Below are 20,328 nucleotides of genomic sequence, written 5' to 3' on the forward strand. Positions count from 1 at the left end.
ATTATGACATTTTCCGTTTTATTCACCATTCCCTTTCTAATAATTCCCAACATTCTGTTTGTTTTTTGACTGCCGCAGCACACTGTACCGACGATTTCAATGTGTTATCCACTATGACACCTAGATCTCTTTCTTGGGTTGTAGCACCTAATATGGAACCCAACATTGTGTAACTATAGCATGGGTTATTTTTCCCTATATGTAACACCTTGCACTTGTCCACATTAAATTTCATCTGCCATTTGGATGCCCAGTTTTCCAGTCTCACAAGGTCTTCCTGCAATTTATCACAATCTGCTTGTGATTTAACTACTCTGAACAATTTTGTATCATCTGCAAATTTGATTATCTCACTCGTCATATTTCTTTCCAGATCATTTATAAATATATTGAAAAATAAGGGTCCCAATACAGATCCCTGAGGCACTCCACTGTCCACTCCCTTCCACTGAGAAAACTGTCCATTTAATCCTACTCTCTGTTTCCTGTCTTTTAGCCAGTTTGTAATCCATGAAAGGACATCGCCACCTATCCCATGACTTTTTACTTTTCCTAAAAACCTCTCATGAGGAACTTTGTCAAACGCCTTCTGAAAATCCAAGTATATTACATCTACTGGTTCACCTTCATCCACATGTTTATTAACTCCTTCAAAAAAGTGAAGCAGATTTGTGAGGCAAGACTTGCCCTGGGTAAAGCCATGCTGACTTTGTTCCATTAAACCATGTCTTTCTATATGTTCTGTGATTTTGATGTTTAGAACACTTTCCACTATTTTTTCCTGGCACTGAAGTCAGGCTAACCGGTCTTTAGTTTCCCGGATCGCCCTGGAGCCCTTTTTAAATATTGCAGTTACATTAGCTATCCTCCAGTCTTCAGGTACAATGGATGATTTTAATGATAAGTTACATAATTTAGTTACTAATAGGTTACTAATAGGTCTGAAATTTCATTTTTTAGTTCCTTCAGAACTCTGGGGTGTATACCATCCGGTCCAGGTGATTTACTACTCTTCAGTTTGTCAATCAGGTCTACCACTTCTTCTAGGTTCACCGTGATTTGATTCAATCCATCTGAATCATTACCCATGAAAACCTTCTCTAGTACAAGTACCTCCCCAACATCCTCTTCAGTAAACACAGAAGCAAAGAAATCATTTAATCTTTCCGCGATGGCCTTATCTTCTCTAAGTGCCCCTTTAACCCCTCAATCATCTAACAGTCCAACTGACTCCCTCACAGGCTTTCTGCTTCGGATATATTTAAAAAAGTTTTTACTGTGAGTTTTTGCCTCTACGGCCAACTTCTTTTCAAATTCTCTCTTAGCCTATCTTATCAATGTTTGCATAAATGTTGGCAAGTTAAATGTATTATCCTATTTTCTTCTGTTGGATCCCTCTTCCAATTTTTGAATGAAGATCTTTTGGATAAAATAGCTTCTTTCACCTCCCCTTTTAACCATGCCGGTAATCATTTTGCCTTCTTTCCACCTTTCTTAATGTGTGGAATACATCTGGACTGTGCTTCTAGAAAGGTATTTTTTAACAATGACCACACCTCTTGCACATTTTTTACTTTTGTAGCTGCTCCTTTCAGTTTTTTTCTAACAATTTTTCTCATTTTATCAAAGTTTCCCTTTTGAAAGTTTAGCACGAGAGCCTTGGATTTGCACACTGTTCCTCTTCCAGTCATTAAATCAAATATGATTATATTATGATCACTATTGCCAAGCGGCCCCACCACCATTATCTCTCTCACCAAGTCTTGTGCTCCACTGAGAATTAGATCTAAAATTGCTCCCTCTCTCGTCTGTTCCTGAACCAATTGCTCCCTAAAGCTATCATTTATTCCATCCTGGAACGTTGTCTCTCTAGTGTATCCCGATGATACATTTACCCAGTCAATATTGGGGTAATTGAAGTCTAAAAAAGAGACGAGCAAGTACTGCCCTTCAGAAAAATCCAACCAGAGAAAGTGCAGATAAACAGGATTCAAGTCCCGATCAGAATATTTTCAAACACTTTTATGCATAAGTCAATTATAGATTTTATTGCAGCAACTCCACTGCATTACATTTAAACAGGAACTGTTTACAAAAGTCCCCCGACAACGGTCCTGTGTTTCGAATCACTTTTTTTGGGTAGCCTCTCATGCTGAAACGAGATGTCATGACTTGTGCTTGTTTAGAGAATTCCTCACGTGTCGAACAGAGGCGCCGTAATCTTAAGAACTGGCCTGTGGGAATATTCTGGCGCAGGTTACGAGGGTGACATATGATGACATATTTATCATTTGGTTGGGAACTGATATTCAATTTTTGATGTTCTTTGACTGGCTGAATTCCCTTAACCAACACTTACAGTTTAATTTTTCTATAGATTCATTTACTATAGCATTTCTGGACATTCTAATTTCTGTTAAAAATGATAAATTTCACACTACAATTTTCCGTAAAGAAACAGACAGAAACACTCTGTTATCTTTTGACAGCTGTCACCCTCGTAACCTGCGCCAGAATATTCCCACAGGCCAGTTCTTAAGATTACGGTGCCTCTGTTCGACACGTGAGGAATTCTCTAAACAAGCACAAGTCATGACATCTCGTTTCAGCATGAGAGGCTACCCAAAAAAAAGTGATTCGTAATGCTTTTAAGCGGGCCCTTTTTGTAAATCGGGATTTACTTTTTCTCCCTCAGGCCCCTTCACCGGATTCCACTAATAATTGTATTCTCCCATTTTCCACCTTAAGTCGAGCTGTGACTAATATTATCCGGACACATTGGCAGTCCTTGTCATTGCATCAGTTGTTCCAGGGTTCGTTGCGTTTCACCTTCCGCAGGGGGCGCAATTTAAGAGACAGACTGGTTCATGCATATCAAGGTAGGGTTGATGAGACCTCTTTAGCAGTTGGAACGCATAGGCCATGTGGGCACTGTATGGTATGCCACCACACAGAGACCCTTTCAACTTTTCAACATCCCATTACTAAAAAAAACTTTTAACTTAAAAACTGACTCGATTGTACTTCACAAGGGGTAGTATATGTCATTAAATGTCCATGTCCTCTTTATTATGTAGGTAAAACCTCTCGCAAAATCAAAACTCGCATTATCGAGCATTGCTCAAATATTAGAACTTCTCGCGACCAAGAACCTCTGGTTTCACACTGGATGAGTTTTTCCCATAGTATTGCTGGTTTGCGGTTTTTTGTGATTGAAGTAGTCCCTAAGCTATCCCGGGGTGGAAACTATGTAGAACATCTTGGTCGTAAAGAACAAAAATGGATTTTCACCTTAGACACTGTGTTCCCCAATGGTCTAAACCGTGAAATTGAATGGTATTTGTTTACATAATACGTTGTTGACATACCCCCTTCATTTATTCTTTGGTAGTCCGTCTTTTGACTGTGATTGGGAACCGGTGATTGGCTCCCATGCAAATTGTGATCAACTCACCTGTACTTTCACGCCCAAACCCTGCTTTAAATACCTTGGCTGCATTGAGGGTCAGTGCACTCCCTGCCATGTTGAAAAACCTTTGCACCCAGGTATGTAATAATTGTTTACTTTACTAACCCTCATGTCGGCGTTAAGTCCATTGTTTTGCCCTGATCATTTAATTGTTTTATTTACAGAATGTCATAAAATTTGTTGGTCCCTCCCGATGCAGCTACCGGCGAAACACAGGACCGTTGTCGGGGGACTTTTGTAAACAGTTCCTGTTTGAAATGTAATGCAGTGGAGTTGCCGCAATAAAATCTATAATTGACTTATGCATAAAAGTGTTTGAAAATATTCTGATCGGGACTTGAATCCTGTTTATCTGCACTTTCTCTGGTTGGGTAATTGAAGTCTCCCATTATTACTGCACTACCAATTTGGTTAGCTTCCCTAATTTCTCTTAGCATTTCACTGTCCATCTCACCATCTTGACCAGGTGGACAGTAGTATACTCCTATCACTATAGTCTTACCCAACACACAAGGGATTTCTACCCATAAAGATTCGATTGTGCATTTAGTCTCATGCAGGATGTTTATCCTGTTGGACTCTATGCCATCCCGGACATAAAGCACCACACCTCCTCCCGAGTGCTCCTCTCTGTCATTGCGATATAATTTGTACCCCGGTATAGCACTGTTCCATTGGTTATCCTCTTTCCACCATGTCTCTGAGATGCCAATTAAGTCTATGTCATCATTCACTGCTATACATTCTAATTCTCCCATCTTACTTCTTAGACTTCTGGCATTAGCATACAAACATTTCAAAGTTTGTTTTTTGTTTGTATTTTCATTCTGCTTTTTAATTGATAGGGATAAGTTAGAATTTTTTAGTTCAGGTGAGTTTTTAGTTACAGGCACTTGGACTACTTTTCTTATTATTGTAACCTCACTGTCGGGATGCCCTAATTCTAATGCATCATTAGTATCCTTTGAAGATACCTCTCTCCGAACCATGCGCTGCTAAGCGACTGTCGGCTTTCCCCTTTGTTCTAGTTTAAAAGCTGCTCTATCTCCTTTTTAAAGGTTAGCGCCAGCAGTCTGGTTCCATCCTGGTTGAGGTGGAGCCCATCCTTTCGGAAGAGATTCCCCCTTCCCCCAAAAGGTTCCCCAGTTCCTAACAAAACCGAATCCCTCTTCCTTGCACCATCGTCTCATCCACGCATTGAGACTCCGGAGCTCTGCCTGCCCCTGGTAACCTGCGCGTGGAACAGGGAGCATTTCAGAGAATGCCTCCCTGGAGGTTCTGGATTTAAGCTTTCTACCTAAGAGCCTAAATTTGGCTTCCAGAACCTCCCTCCCATATTTTCCTATGTCGTTGGTGCCCACATGTACCAAACAGTCTAACTTCAGTTAGTCAGCCAGAGTGACTCACTGCTCTCTTGATTAACAAATGTTGGTACCTATTCAAAACAAATCACACTACCTCAACACCTTTCCAAGGTGAGTAACTGAGCCGAACCTTTCAACCTTTTCCCTTAGGTATACACTGCTCCTAGCTTATTTCTAGCTTCTGGCTACTTTTTTTTTTTTGGGGGGGGGGGGGGGGGTTTAAATACAAACACTCAGTTCTGCTTACTAGCTGCCTTATAGACTTTTAAAAATAAACACACTACCTACTGCTTACTAGCTGCCTTATTGACTGACTATTTAAAAATGCAAACAGTCTAACTTGTTTATTCACTGCCTTACTGACTGTTAAAAGCACAAACATACAAACACACTAAATAATATTCCCAAATAGTTAACTTTGCCCCAATACTTTAAAAAAAGACAATGTCCCAAGCAAAAACTTACTGATTCCTTTCAGCCACCAGCAAGGTGATCCTCTCCTCTCAGAGCTCCCACTGGAATGTGGGTTACTGAGCTCTTCCTTTCTAATATATAATGTGCTTCTAAGGTAAATTAGTGCAAAACAATCCCTTTGGAGATTTACACTTCAGTTAGTTTTCCTGAGTGACTCACTGCTGTTCTAATTAACAAAGAATGCTACCTATTCAAATCAAACACACAACCTTAACACTTAGTCAGCCAGAGTGACTCACTGCTCTCTTGATTAACAAATGTTGGTACCTATTCAAACCAAATCACACTACCTCAATACATTTCCAAGGTGAGTAACTGAGCTGAACTTTTCAACCTTTTTACTTAGGTATACACTGCTCCTAGCTTATTTCTAGCTTCTGGCTACTTTTTGGGGTTGCCTGTCAATCAACATATTCATGTCAGAAAACAACAGGAAAGTCGATAAATTTTGCTCCATTCTTTAAAGCAAGTTCAGATATTGTTAAACTCAGCTGGGATGCAGATCTGCTGTATGCCTTTCCTCTGCTTCCTTAGTGGTGAGGACAGTGCACAATGTACTGAAGGACTAGAAGTATCTTATCCTTTTTGCCCCAGCTTTTCTCAGGCAAGTATGAGTCTCGAACCTCATCAGGTTGTCAGTTCGCCCATCAAACCCCTGGTATCTGATTTGGTTCTACTAACTCAAGAAGGATCTTCTATGTTATCTAAGCCAAGCCTCTCCTCCCTTCTCTCAACTTGACAGCATGGATCTTGAGTGCTTGATAGTCTCTTCATTGGCACTATCTAAAGAGTTTGGGGATTTTGTGATTTCGATCGGGAAGCCTCTTACCAGAAGAGCATACAGTTTTAAATCGAAGCATTTTCATCTTTCTGTTAAGCAGGCTTTCTGAACCCATTAGCCTGTGCTCCAAAAGATCTCCTTCGGTACTTGTTCTCCCTCTTCTCTTTTGGCCTCAGTTTGTCATCGGTCGTTGGGCATCTCAGTACCATTGTTCACCTCCCTCGATGGAAAACTGATCTCCATCCATCCTCTAGTATCAAAGTTCATGAAGAGTTTGTGGCATATAAGATTTCCAGTTGCGAAATCATTGGTGTCATGGGATTTCAATGTTGTCTTTGTGCAATTGATGAAGCCTCTCTGTGAGCTGTTGTTGTTGGCTTCCTTAAAGTATCTTACCTGGAAAGTGATTTTCCTAATCACCATCACTTCAGCTAGAAGAGTCAGTGACCTGCAAGCGACAGTGGTGCTCTGCACTCCCCCTAAGTTTCTGCCAAAAGTGGCTTCTGCATTTCATTTGAATCAAGCCATTGTTTTGTCATGTTCTTTCTAAGACCTCATGCACATAAGGGGTAGAAGGCCCTCCATTCACTGGATTGTAACAGGGCCTTAGTCTACTGATGAAGAGAATGCAACCACATTGACAGGCTTCTCAACTTTTTGTCTCCTACAATCCTAACAGACTGGGAGTAGCTGTTGCCAAACGCACATTGTCCAACTGGCTTGAAGACTGTAACACACATTGCCATGCTTTGGCTGGCATCCAGATTACAGATTCTGTCAAGGCTCATGTGAGAGACATGGTTACCTCAGTGGCTCACCAAATAACCATCTCAGTCGAAGACATTTGCAAAGCTGTAACTTGGTCATCATTTCACACCTTTACGTTTCATTACTGTCTGGACAGTTTCTCAAGAAGTGACAGTAACTTTGGTTAAGCAATTTTGCCCAGTCTGTTCACCCAGTAGTCCACTCTCCATGAGGATTCTGGGTTACTTTTTCAGTAAGGGCTCTGTTCTGTAGCCCTCAGCTTAGGACACCCCATGTGTCATGGCTAATTCAGTCCTGCTTGTTGATGGACAAAGCAAATTTGCTTACTATAAACAGGGTTCTCCATAGAGTGCAGGATGAATTAGCCATATTTAATATTTGCCTGCCTCCCTGGATAGTTGATTATCTTGCTAAAGCTAACTGTGTAATTGATTGAGAGGTTCATAAGGCAGCATGCCTGGGAACTCCTGCACATGCTCAGTATTAAAATTTTAATGAGTTAGAGAGCGAAGGGTGCTATCAAACATCCTGCTGTGTATGGAGATCCATGTTTATGATAAGCAAACTTGCTTTTCATGACTCTTTATTTTTGCTTATGGTATATTCTGTAATACACCATTTTTAGGTTCAAGTGTGGTTTATATGCCAAATTATTGTAACTTCAATATTTTCTCTCATATTAGCATTACTAAGACATTATATACAATTCCTAAAAAATTCCCTATCAATGTCCAAGCTTTTTTGTTTATTGCTATACATGGAATTGTGATCAAATGGAGTTACAAGAGTTCACCTAATCTGCCAAATTGGCTTAGGGTGTGATTTACTATATTTTATTTATTTTATTTATTTATTTCTTTTATATACCGACATTTGATCGAGATATCACATCGGTTTCCAGATAACTAAAGGAATAGTGTGGTAACAGCCCTATTTTACATTATAACATGGTAATAAATGGATATAAGAATATTTTACATTATAACATGGTAATAAATATAACAATTTATAACAGAACTAACAGGAATACATGGAACATTAGACTATAGTATATAACATATGTACATAAATGGCTTATTGATGAGGATAATTTATGGTAAGGATAGCAGGGAGGGGAGAGGGGGGAGGGGAGAGAAAGGGATGGGTGGGAGGAAGGTAGTGATAGGGAGGGAATGGGTGGGGCGAGATGCTTGTGTAGGGAGGGAAAGGGGTGGGGCGAGATACTTGTGTGGGGGGCGTGGTGTGGTGCATTTGGGCAGGTTATGTGTCAGGTGGGAAAGCTTTTAGAAATAGCCATGTTTTGAGGTGTTTTTTGAAGATTTGCAGTGAAGGTTCGTTTCTGAGACAGGTGGGCATGGTGTTCCATAAGGTGGGGCCCGCTATTGTTATGGCTCGTTTGCGGGTGGCGTTGAGGTGTGCAGCTTTGAGATTGGGGATGGCTAGGAGGCCAGTGTTGGTGGATCTGAGAGTTCTATGAGTAGGGTAAGGTTGTATTCCGTTGTTTAGCCAGTCCATTTTGTTGTTGTTTATTTTTTTGTGCATGAGGGTGAGGGTTTTATACTGGATTCTTCTTTCATTCTGTTTGTGTGTGAAAGAAATTAGTAAATCATATCCTTAGTGCTGTAATTATATATTTCCTCGTGAACGTTCTTCTCACAAATTCTGAATGAGGTATTTGTCGTGATAAATACTAGATGGTGATAAAGGACTAAAGTACCTCTATTTTCCAATATTATTAATCCAAAATAAATTTTTTTGTTGTTTCAATGACCTCATACCAAGCTTAATGGTGCAATGTTTGCACAATTATTTGGCCATTATGTACAGGATAGCATATGTTAGTTGCTGTTGCCATGCTGTATTTAATAATTGGTCATTAAAATATTTTTTCTACTGTTTGTGATAATACACCATATCATGTGAATAAAATCATATAGTGAAATTATTGCATTGTCCCTTCTTTTTCATGACATTATTTTGCGTTATTGTATACAACATTTTCAGCTACTTAGCTTTGTCATGGAGAAACACTTTTTGACCCAGTGTCTTGAGGTATTTGACAAGCTGCCCGACACGGTCCGTGTTTCAGCTGAACACCTTCCTCATGGGGCCATCTATGGAAAAGCAAATAGTCACATAGTTCATCTATAACATTGAAAATATAATTATTTTGCACAATTAACGAGGTACTAACGATTGATTCAGTTCAGCGTCTCTTAACACCGTCATCCGGTAACATGTTTCTTCCACCGGAGAGGGGGCGCTTGAGCGCCATTTTTAAAGGGCTCTTAGCCAATGTGAGAACTCCATGTAGAATGATGCTGTTGACGTCAAAAAATCCACATATGTTAGATAACTAATGATCACAGGATAGTATACCATTCAATAGCTGTATTTAACCCATCCGGATGTACACAATTCAAGCGAAAAATCCAGTGTTGTTCATGAAGGTTTAACAATGCTGAACTAGTACTTCTAGTGGCCCCGGACTGGCCAAGAAGGCCATGGTACTCAGACATGCAAAGACTTTTTGCGGGGAACCCTCTGTGCCTACCTCCACACAGGGACCTTCTCTGACCAGGACCGATCCTCCACGAAGACCCGACTCAATTCTCTCTTACGGTCTGGCCCTTGAGAGGACTCGCCTGAAGAAAAGCGGATACTCTAAGGCAGTGATTGACACCTTACTTCGAGCACGCAAGTTCTCCACAACACTAGCTTACATACGAATATGGAGAGTATTCGAAGCCTGGTTTGAGGACCACAAGATCCTTCCGCGGACAGTCATGATCCTGGAATTTCTGCAGGACAGCTTGAAGAAGGGGTTGTCTCTCAACTCCCTCAAGGTTCAGGTGGCCGTGCTGGCCTTCTTCAGAGCCAAAGTAGACGGCATCAGTCTATCGACCCATCCAGATGTTTCCCGCTTCCTGAGAGGGGTCAAACAAATCCGACCACCATTAAAGTGTCTGGTGCCCTTATGGAATCTCAATCTAGTACTAGACTTCCTAGCGGGAACTTTCTTCAGACCAACACGCGGCCTTTCACTATGGCTCCTGACCTTGAAGATTGCATTACTAGTGGCAATATGTTCAGCCCGTTGCTTCTCCGAGCTTCAAGCGCTATCCTGTCGGGAACCGTTCCTCAGGTTCACACCAGGAATAATTCAACTATGCACTGTCCCCTCCTTTCTACCGAAAGTGGTTTCTCAATTTCATCTAAAACAAACCATCTCGCTGCCATCTCCAGACAAACATAAAGACTCAGAAGATTCACGCCTTCTTCGCCATATAGACATCGGCAGACTCCTAGTCCAAATCCTGGAAAGATCAGAATCTGTGCGAAAGACGGACCACCTATTCGTCCTTCACAGCGGGAAGAAACAGGGGGAAGCGGCTTCAAAGGGCAACCGTAGCCCGCTGGATCAAAGAAGTAATCAAGGCAGCCTGCATAGAGGCAGGGAAGCCCCCACCTCTGCAAGTCAAGGCCCATTCAACAGTGGCCCAGGCAGTGTCCTGGGCAGAAACTAAGATGCTGTCTGTCGCCCGCCAAGATCTGTCAGGCGGCAACATGGTCCTCCATACACACCTTCTCCGGGTTCTACCGCCTGGATGTCCCTTTGCAAGGGCAATACTAAGTGGGCCACGGGCAGCTTCCCACCCTGTTCGGGATTAGATTTTGTACATTCCATTGGTCCTGAATCCATCTGGCTACATGCTAGGAAATGGAGAAATTACTTACCTGATAATTTCGTTTTCCTTAGTGTAGACAGATGGACTCAGCACCCCGCCCTCGGCTGCCCCAGAATCTGGGAACCTCGGGTAACAAACCCCGAGAACAAGACAAGCACGGGTAAGCCTAGTATTACCCCTAGTTCAAAACACCCATAGTTGCCGGATGTCGGCGTTATCCAGTTGAGTGCACTGGCAGTCTCCAATTGGAAATCAGTTGAACCAGTCCTAGTTAACCAAGTTAATCAAGTTATTAAAGCACACATATATCCACAATTGCTTTTCGAGGAGAATACTGAAGAGCTGAGCTTCCTTCATGGGTATATGTTGGCTGACGTCAGATTGAAATCTGACTCCGTCTCCCATCTGCTATCAGGAGTACACTATACCCATTGGTCCTTAGTCCATTTCTCTACACTAAGGAAAACTAAATTATCTGGTAAGTAATTTCTCCATTTGACTGTACTTAAGCTTTGTTCACACCCCTAATCGGCAATGGTATCTTCTTTGCTTGGGCTCGTCCCTGATAGCAGGGATCAGGCACTGGTGCCCAGGTATTTTCCAGCCTGTTCTTTATTTATTTTTGGTAATAAGCATGACTTCTTTTTGATTTGTTTTTTTGACCTATCAATTTACTCCTCCATTTCACTTCAGGTTGAATCAGAACCGCCTTCTACTGGGCTATGGTACCATAAGCTTTTATTTGCAATTTCCTTTTACACCTCTTATTCACCTTCCCTGTTTTAATATCCCTTTCCCAACTCAGCCTAGTCATGGCAGTGGCGAGACATGGCTTGGCGCCACTAGTCATGGTTCTGTCTGGAATGTGGACATCCCATCTGGCCAGTAGGCATTGCTGCTGAGGAATGGCTAAAACTCCCTTCCCCAGGGGCTTGCAAACAGTCCACTGCATCTGCAGCATTCCCAGCCCTACTGACCTGAATAGCAGAAGCTTGGTCCAGAAATATAACCCCTCTTTCTTGCACAGCACTGCCATTGAGCCCCCAGGCTAGCCCCAACCATCATATTTCTTAATTTAGGTTACGATTAGTTTGCATTAATTTTGGTTCCACATCCTTTACTTCACCAGATTTTAAGTGTCTCGGTCTAAAAATATGTACAATCTTTTTGCTTCCAGTTAGAACCATGTTTTAATGAGGGAATAATTTGATTCTAAATTCTGAAAACTATTTTCAAACTGTATTATTAAGATATGTGTGTTTGTAAGAAATATATATGTAGATAATATAATAACTAGTAGTTATTCTGTGATGTTGTAATGTTAAATCTATTGCCCAGGTTTCCAGCATTAATAAAGTTGTGTTCCAGGCTTTGGCCCCTTATTATGGTGTGATACATTCATAAAAATATTGTTAGGATAGAAGCAATTCAGAGAAGGATTGCGACCCAAACCAAAATGTACTCACTGGATGACAGAAGGGAAAGTGGGAATATAATAAAAACATTTAAATATTTACTAGAAGATATAATTTTCCATGAAAAAAAAGCAGTTCCTCTGCATTCTGACAGGTCAGTCCCCACCAGTGGGTTATGCACCTCTGCCTGCAGATGGAGATGGAGCAAAAGCTGATGTCACGGCTATATAGTCCCACCCTGACATCAGCCCCCCAGGATTCTCAGTCTCCAGCAGATAGTGGACATGCATTTCCCTACGAGGGATTGCCTGTGAGCAAGAAAGTAAAGATAGAAAGGAAGAAAAGTGCAAAAGGAGACAACAGGAAGATGAGAAGTTTATAAAGCACCGCTTGCTTTCTGAGGTGATTACTGCAGTCCCTCTCTCAGTAGAGTGCCTTCAGTCCGGTAGCCTTGGGTGATGTGGACTTAAAAATTCAATTAGCAGTTGCAGGCTGAGAGAGGCTCGGTGGTGAAGGCTTTCAACCTCTCCCCCTGTAGCTGCGTACCGCGCAGATTTTAAAAACTGTGCAAGTGGGCACGTATCTCCTGGTACGCGCACAAACATTTTTTTCAGAAAAAGGGTGGGGTATAGGTGGACCGAGTCTGTACCATGAAGTTTGCGCGTAAGTCTTTATGCGCACAAACATGCACTGGGGTCTCTTACTGCATATGTTATGGACGGCATTGTGAAATAAAAAAAAATAGGGTAGTCAGTGGGGTTTTAAGGGTTGGGGCTAATAGGGTAAAAGGGAGGCAAGTTAGCTAGAGGGGTTAGGAAATCCTCTCCTTTACTGGGGTGAACTGGGAACAAACTGGGAAAAGAGGTAATTGCGTTGGTGCACATCTTGTAAAAACCCCCCCTTACATGAGCGAGGCAGTATTTGCATGCACATGCGTGCGTTAATATGAGATTGTGCACACATGTACTCGCGTACAGCTGATTTAAAAACACGCACGTATGCGCGCATATACATGCATATGTTTTAAAATTGCTGTGTCCATGTGCGTGAGTCGGAAAACACGTGCACATGTGAGCCCGAGTGTGGATTTTAAAATTTACCTCTTAAGTTAGCCAAAAAGGGCTTGCTTGATCTAGACTTCCTGAAATTTGCACACTTGTATGAAACTCGTGAACAAGCATTTTCCATAGCAGGGCCAATCCTGTGGAATACTCTCCCTGAGTTTCTCCGTCTAATTTCAGCCTTGGCACCATTTAAAAAGGAATTAGAAACCTTCTGGTCCATGAGGCTTTCGGCCTATCCTAGAATTCTCTTCCCCTTTACGTGCACTTCATTATTATATTATGTTTAACACGTCTTTTCAATAATGTTTCTGATGAATTTGCAGAGTTTACTATTTTATATGTTATATGTTTTAAATGTTGTTACTTGATATTCATTCATAAATGCTTAAATCCTTGTTGGAATGTGGGAAATAAATATTTTAAAATAAATAAGGCATCATAAAAGGGCAAAAATGTACCAACAGTGGCAGGAGTTCGCCAAAGCACCATCAGAGGATCAAAGCAGCAGCAAGAGAATCAAGAACATCCCAAGGCTTCAAAAGAAGGCACCAATAACAGTGATAGGAACTCCCAAAGCAGCATAAAAGATGGGCAAAGTCACACCAAGCGTGTCATTAACATCCTAAAGCACCAAAAAGGGGGAACAAAGCAGCAAAAGTGCAAAAAACCCCCCAAACAAAACCCAGGCACTGATAGAAGAACAAAGCAGCAAAAATAAAGGTATGAAGATCCCAAAGTACCATGAGAGATGCAAAGCGGACACCTACAGTGGCAAGAACACTCTAAGATGTAGAGCTTTTTGGGTATAGGCATATTATAGCTATTTATCAAAGACTCATGACCTGGGGGTATTAATAAACTCCTTTCTTTCCATGCAATTTTGTATTGATTCTTTAGTCCAGTCATCTTACTACCAGATGTGGCTACTGCGTTCTCTAAAACCCTCCTTATTTCACTCAGATTTTCGTAGTGTATCTCAAATATTAAGAACATAAGAACATAAGAAATTGCCATGCTGGGTCAGACCAAGGGTCCATCAAGCCCAGCATCCTGTTTCCAACAGAGGCCAAAACCAGGCCACAAGAACCTGGCAATTACCCAAACCATCAGAGGAGCAAAGCAGCAGCAAGAGAATCAAGAACATCCCAAGGCTTCAAAAGAAGGCACCAATAACAGTGATAGGAACTCCCTGTTTATTCTGTTTTTGCTAGACTACTGGAATGTTCTCTTCTTGGGGTTTCCTGATACCTATTTACGGGTACCTCAATTTATACAGAATTCTGCAGCAAGTCTCATTTCAGGTAGCAGAATGCGTGACCATATTTCTCCGACTAGCTAGCCTTCACTGACGTCTAATAGCCTGGCGGGTGAAGTTTAAAATCCTCCTTTAAAGCTCTCCATGGTTTGGCCCCTCCAGCCATTGTGTCTTCTCTAAGCAGACACTGCTCCACCTGCTGCTTCCAGCCTCACCACAGCATTTTTTTGAGATTCCATTGCTCATTGGGGCAGACTTGGACACCTTGCAGGCAAAGGCTTTCCTGCCTCGACAATGAGCTCTCACTCTCGTGTCTCTGGCGAATCAGTCGCAGTCTCAACATTCAACCACTGCACATCGTTTTCTCATCCTCCTTGGACACATGGTGTCCTCAGTTCAGGTCACCCTAATGGCCCGCTTGGCCATGAGAGTCATGCAGTGGACTCTAAGGTCGCAATGGACTCAATCTCTTCAGCCCCTGTCGACCATTGTCCACGTAACCGACTCGCTCCATCTCTCTCTTGCCTGGTGGACAAATCAGTCCAATCTTCTACAGGGCTTGCCCTTTCAGGCGCCAGACCCTCAAATAATTCTCACCACCAATGCTTCCAACTTCGGATGGGGAGTCTACGTGGCCGATCTGCAGACACAAGGTTCTTGGTCTCCAGAGGAAGCCAAACACCAGATAAATTTCCTGGAGCTGCGAGCAATCTGATACGCTCTGAGTATTTCAGTATCGCCTGTCCAATCAAGTCATCCGGATCCAGATGGACAACCAGGTGGCCATTTGGTACATCAACAAGCAGGGAGGAACAGGCTCCTACCTTCTGTGTCAGGAAGCTGCACAGATATGGGCGGAAGCCCTCTCCCACTCGATGTACCTCAAGGCTACCTACATGCCGGGAGTGGACAACGTGTTGGCAGACAAGTTGAGTCGCACCTTCCAACTGCACGAGTGGTCTCTAAACCCCTCAGTAGCAAACACCATCTTCCAAAAATGGGGTTATCCTCAAATAGACCTCTTTGCATCACCCCAGAATCGCAAAGTAGGCAATTTCTGCTCTCTCACTTGCAGCCAACATCATCCACCAAGAGATGCGTTCTCCCTATCATGGGTAACCGGTCTCCTATACACATTCCCTTCACTTCCACTTCTCTCGAAGACTCTCGTGAAGTTACATCAGGACAAGGGAATCATGATCCTGAAAGCTCCCCACTGGCCCCGCCAGGTGTGGTTTCCAATACTTCAGGATCTCTGCATTCACAGGCATTCCTGGAGGAAAGGAGGAGCAGAGGTGATATGATACAGACTTTCAGATACTTGAAAGGTTTTAATGATCCAAAGACAACGACAAACCTGAACAGTAGGAAAAAAATCAGCAGAACCAGGGGTCACGATTTGAAGCTCCAGGGAGGAAGATTCAGAACCAATGTCAGGAAATATTTCTTCACGGAGAGGGTGGTGGACGCCTGGAATGCCCTTCCGGAGGATGTGGTGAAGACCAGAACTGTGAAGGACTTCAAAGGGGCGTGGGATAAACACTGTGGATCCATAAAGTCAAGAGGCCGCCAATGAAGAGTGGGTGACTCGCCAGAATGACAGCTACTGCCTGGAGACAATACCCTTATTCAATAAACATACACATGCTTACTGTGACTCCAACATCGCTCTAAGCTTCAACAGCAAGAGGAAATGTGGAAAAATGGATTTACACTCACAAAGAGGGGAGTAGCTGGCTTGTTACGGCGGTTACTACCCCAAACCAAATAAGCCTGATACTTCACCTTCAATGCATATACAGCATAGTTCTCTGCTTCAACGGCAGGGGAGTAGAAAAAAGGGTTCGCACTCACAAAGCGGGAGTAGCTGGCTTGTTACGGCGGTTACTACCCCAAACCAAATGTGTCTGATACTTCACTTTCGATGCATATCCAGCATGGCTCTCTGCTTCAACGGCATGGGAGAAGACTGATACATCACGCATTTCCAGCATAGCTCCCTGCTTCAACAGCAGGGGAGAAGACTGATACACCACGCATTTCCAGCATAGCTCTCTGCTTCAACGGCAGGGGAGAAGACTGATACATCACACATTTCCAGCATAGCTCCCTGCTTCAACAGCAGGGGAGAAGAAAAACAACCAATAAGGACTGTATAACATAGTCTGGGTAAAACAAATAGATGTGACTCGGTTATTTACACTTTCGAATAATAGAAGGACTAGGGGGCATTCCATGAAGTTAGCAAGTAGCACATTTAATACTAATCGGAGAAAATTCTTTTTCACTCAACGCACAATAAATCTCTGGAATTTGTTGCCAGAGGATGTGGTTAGTGCAGTTAGTGTAGCTGGGTTCAAAAAAGGTTTGGATAAGTTCTTGGAAGAGAAGTCCATTAACTGCTATTAATCAAGTTTACTTAGGGAATAGTCACTGCTATTAATTGCATCAGTAGCATGGGATCTTCTAGGTGTTTGGGTAATTGCCAGGTTCTTGTGGCCTGGTTTGGCCTCTGTTGGAAACAGGATGCTGGGCTTGATGGACCCTTGGTCTGACCCAGCATGGCAATTTCTTATGTTCTTATGTTCTTATGGGTGTAGCTTGCTTATTGCGGCGGTTACTACCCCTACTACCCCTAACTAATCAAGCTAGATATTTCAATGGTGGGGGTGGAAGGGAAATAGAACCAAGAGCTAAGAGAAACAGATAAGTATGAGAGAAAAAATGTGTGAAGCTTGCTGGGCAGACTGGATGGGCCGTTTGGTCTTCTTCTGCCGTCATTTCTATGTTTCTATGTTTCTATGTTTCATTCCTTTGGGAACAGACCCACTTCTAATCACTCAAAACGACGGGTGCCTTTGCCACCCCAATCTTCAAGCCTTGTCCCTGATGGCTTGGATGTTGAAAGGTTAATCCTTCAACTTCTTAACTTTTCTGATCCAGTTTCCCGTGTCTTGATTGCTTCACTGAAGCCTTCCACGAGAAGATCTTACTCTTACAAATGGAACATGTTTGCATCATGGTGCTCTTCTCAGGCCCTTGATCCCTTTACCTGTCCCATCCCGAAGTTTCTAGATTATCTCTGGCACTTGTCAGAGTCAGGTCTAAAAACGTCCTCCATCAGAATGCATGTCAGTGTGGTAGCCGCCTTCCATAAAGGTGTCTGGGATGTCCCTATATCAGTACAACCCCTTATCACACGATTTCTGAAGGGCTTGTTTCACCTCAAGTATCCACTGCGTCCTCCGAACTCTTCTTGGGACCTCAACCTGGTTTTGGGTCGGCTCATGAAACCACCATTCGAGCCTCTTCATTCCTGCGATCTTCGCTATCTATCATGGAAAGTGATTTTCCTCGTGGCAATCACTTCCGCTCGCAGAGTTAGTGAGTTACAGGCATGAGTTACCTATTCGCCTTACACTAAACTTCTGCAGGACCGGGCAGTACTCCGCACTCACCCTAAATTCCTACCTAAGGTAGTTTCGGAGTTTCATCTCAATCAATCCATCATACTACCTACCTTTTTTCCCAGGCCCCATTCCAATCCAGGAGAGCAGGCTCTGCATACCCTTGACTGTAAACAGGCTCTAGTGTTCTACCTAGACCGTACAGCTGCCCACAGGAAGAGCACTCAGTTGTTTGTCTCTTTCCATTCTATCAAATTGGGACAGCCTGTGAGTAAGCAGACTCTCTCCTCCTGGCTAGCGGACTGCATATCCTTTTGCTATCAGCAAGCGGGCATTCCATTTCACGACCGTGTTAAAGCACACTCTGTAAGGGCCATGCCGACTTCAGTAGCACACCAACGATCGATGCCGCTTCCTGACATTTGCAGGGCTGCCACCTGGAGTTCTCTCCATACTTTTACAGCCCACTATTGCTTAGACAAAGCCGGAAGACAAGATTCCATCTTCAGCCAGTCTGTATTACGTAACCTATTTACGAAGTGACGTACCAATACTCTTCTCCCTGCCCGGTGGGGCTCAGGATGCCCTTTCCCAAATTCCACCCCAGTTGTTGTGCCTGTTGCATGCCTTTGGGGTACATTTGGTGCATTTCGGACATCCTCAGCTCGGTACTCACCCAATGTGAGGACTACCATCCTGCTTGTCCTGTGAGAAAGCAAATGTTGCTTACTTGTAACAGGTGTTCTCACGGGACAGCAGGGTGTTAGTTCTCACGAAACCCGCCCGCCACCCCGCGGTGTTGGGTTTGTTTTCTTATTATATTTTTCGGCACTGCCTGTAGATTTGTAACAAGACTGAAGGGGGACCCCTGCTAGCTGCAGTGTTAGTGCCATGCTGGGCATGCCCAGTAGGGGCCAGTCAAAGTTCTGGAAACTTTGACAGAAGTTTTCCGTGATTGGGCTCCATCCTGTGATGTCACCCATATGTGAGGACTAACATCCTGCTGTCCTGTGAGAACACCTGTTACAGGTAAGCAACATTTGCTATCTCTTTTCTCTAACTTTCCCAGACTGAGTATTGCTTGATCTTGTTAAGCTATGTTCTTTTTCTTTTCCTAGAGATGTACAGCAATCTTGCTTTTAAGTTGTTTTGTCATGTTTATGCTTTGTGTTGCGTAAGGTTTTGTCATGCTTTTCTCTGTATGTTGACTGTAATTCACTGAGATTGGTGGCTCAGCGGAATAGAAATTATGGAAATAAATAAATAAATGCATGGCAGCAAGGCTAAGTGGTATCATCAGGAACAAGGCAGAATCACCTTGATTGGTCCTCCATCCTGTCTACTCTTCTCCCGCCTCATTTCTGTTCTGGCTACTACCCCTCTCAGGAATTGCTTGGTTGCTATGCTTACTGCAGCACTTTTTAATGGGCCATAGACCTGAATGGGAAAAACAAACAAATGAAACAAAAATGTTCATTAATTCATGAGCATACTCCATTTGTCTTGGAGGTCCAAGAATGAAACAAAAATGGTCTCATTTGTTACATTTTACTCATTGGTTTCAAATGAATGCACATCCCTACCATAAACACATTTCACATAGGCCACCAAATGACTTTCAGATGATAATAACTTTTTGTCACTTATCTGAGCTTGACTTGAACTCTTAAACTATAGGAGTGAAAGACTGCATAATCCTGTGCTAACTCTCTTGAGTCAAGCGATGCCTCTTTGGGGGAGGTTAGTGGAGAACAGGGTTCTTTGGTGTTTGCACTGGTAGGGAGATAGAGATTCAGCGGGCAGCTCTAAAAACTGATTTGATGCTATTCTTTTCTCTGTTGCAGAAGTAACCACAGTGACCATGGGTAATGTTGGAGCATCTGCAGACAATGTCTTCACCACTTCTGTGGCCAATGCAGCATCTATCTCTGGACATGTCCTAGTGAGTAGATTTTCTTGTTCTTGTCCCATCTGTAATATTCCACAGCTGTGTAACTGAAAATCGATGTCCTGGTTAATGTGCAGCAAAGTTGAAATTGACATTTTTAAATTACTGATTTATATTTAAGTACTGAACTTAGATTTTTCTTACAGGTCATTACTAAATTAGAAAAGAGCTTTTTGGATTAGCTTTTGGAAGATCTTAGGGCAGAGAGCTCCCTTATTTATTGTACTAATTATTCATTGCAGATTTCCCTGCATTAATTGCTGAGATTTACCTTGCATGGTACTGTGCAGGCTCTTAGCACTGCTGTGTCCTATAAGCTACAGACTGCATGAATATTAGGCTGAATGTGATTTTGTAAAATAGCTTGGTCTATTTGTTTCTTGTTATGGGATAGCACTTCTTACAGTACTGTTACTTGTACTTATACTATTCAGGGGACAATTTTCAAAGGGATTCTTCCTGGGTAAACTATTTATCTATCTAATGTTTGGGTGCTTGCCAGGTACTTGTGACTTGGATTGGCCACTGGTAGAAACAGGAAGCTGGGCTTGGACACTTGGTTTGCCCCAGTATGGCAAGTCTTATGTTCTTATGTAACTGAGGTTTCGCTGTGGAGAAAGCCCATTTGAAAAATTGCTGTCCCCTCCCTCCCTTTTTTTATGGGGAAAAGGGGCAGAGGCAGGAGCTATCTGGC

The 20,328-nt window shown here is 42.7% G+C and overlaps 1 protein-coding gene across 1 annotated transcript in view; it reads left to right on the plus strand.

Annotated features, from left to right (window-relative positions):
- DEAF1 (DEAF1 transcription factor) overlaps positions 1-20,328 on the plus strand; it is a 366,149-nt gene that overhangs the window by 3,948 nt on the left and 341,873 nt on the right. The window contains 1 exon segment of the mRNA XM_029582224.1: positions 19,531-19,628. Coding sequence (XP_029438084.1) covers positions 19,531-19,628 — 98 coding nt within the window.

This window comes from Rhinatrema bivittatum, chromosome 17 (assembly GCF_901001135.1).
Source record: "Rhinatrema bivittatum chromosome 17, aRhiBiv1.1, whole genome shotgun sequence".
NCBI lineage: Eukaryota > Metazoa > Chordata > Amphibia > Gymnophiona > Rhinatrematidae > Rhinatrema > Rhinatrema bivittatum.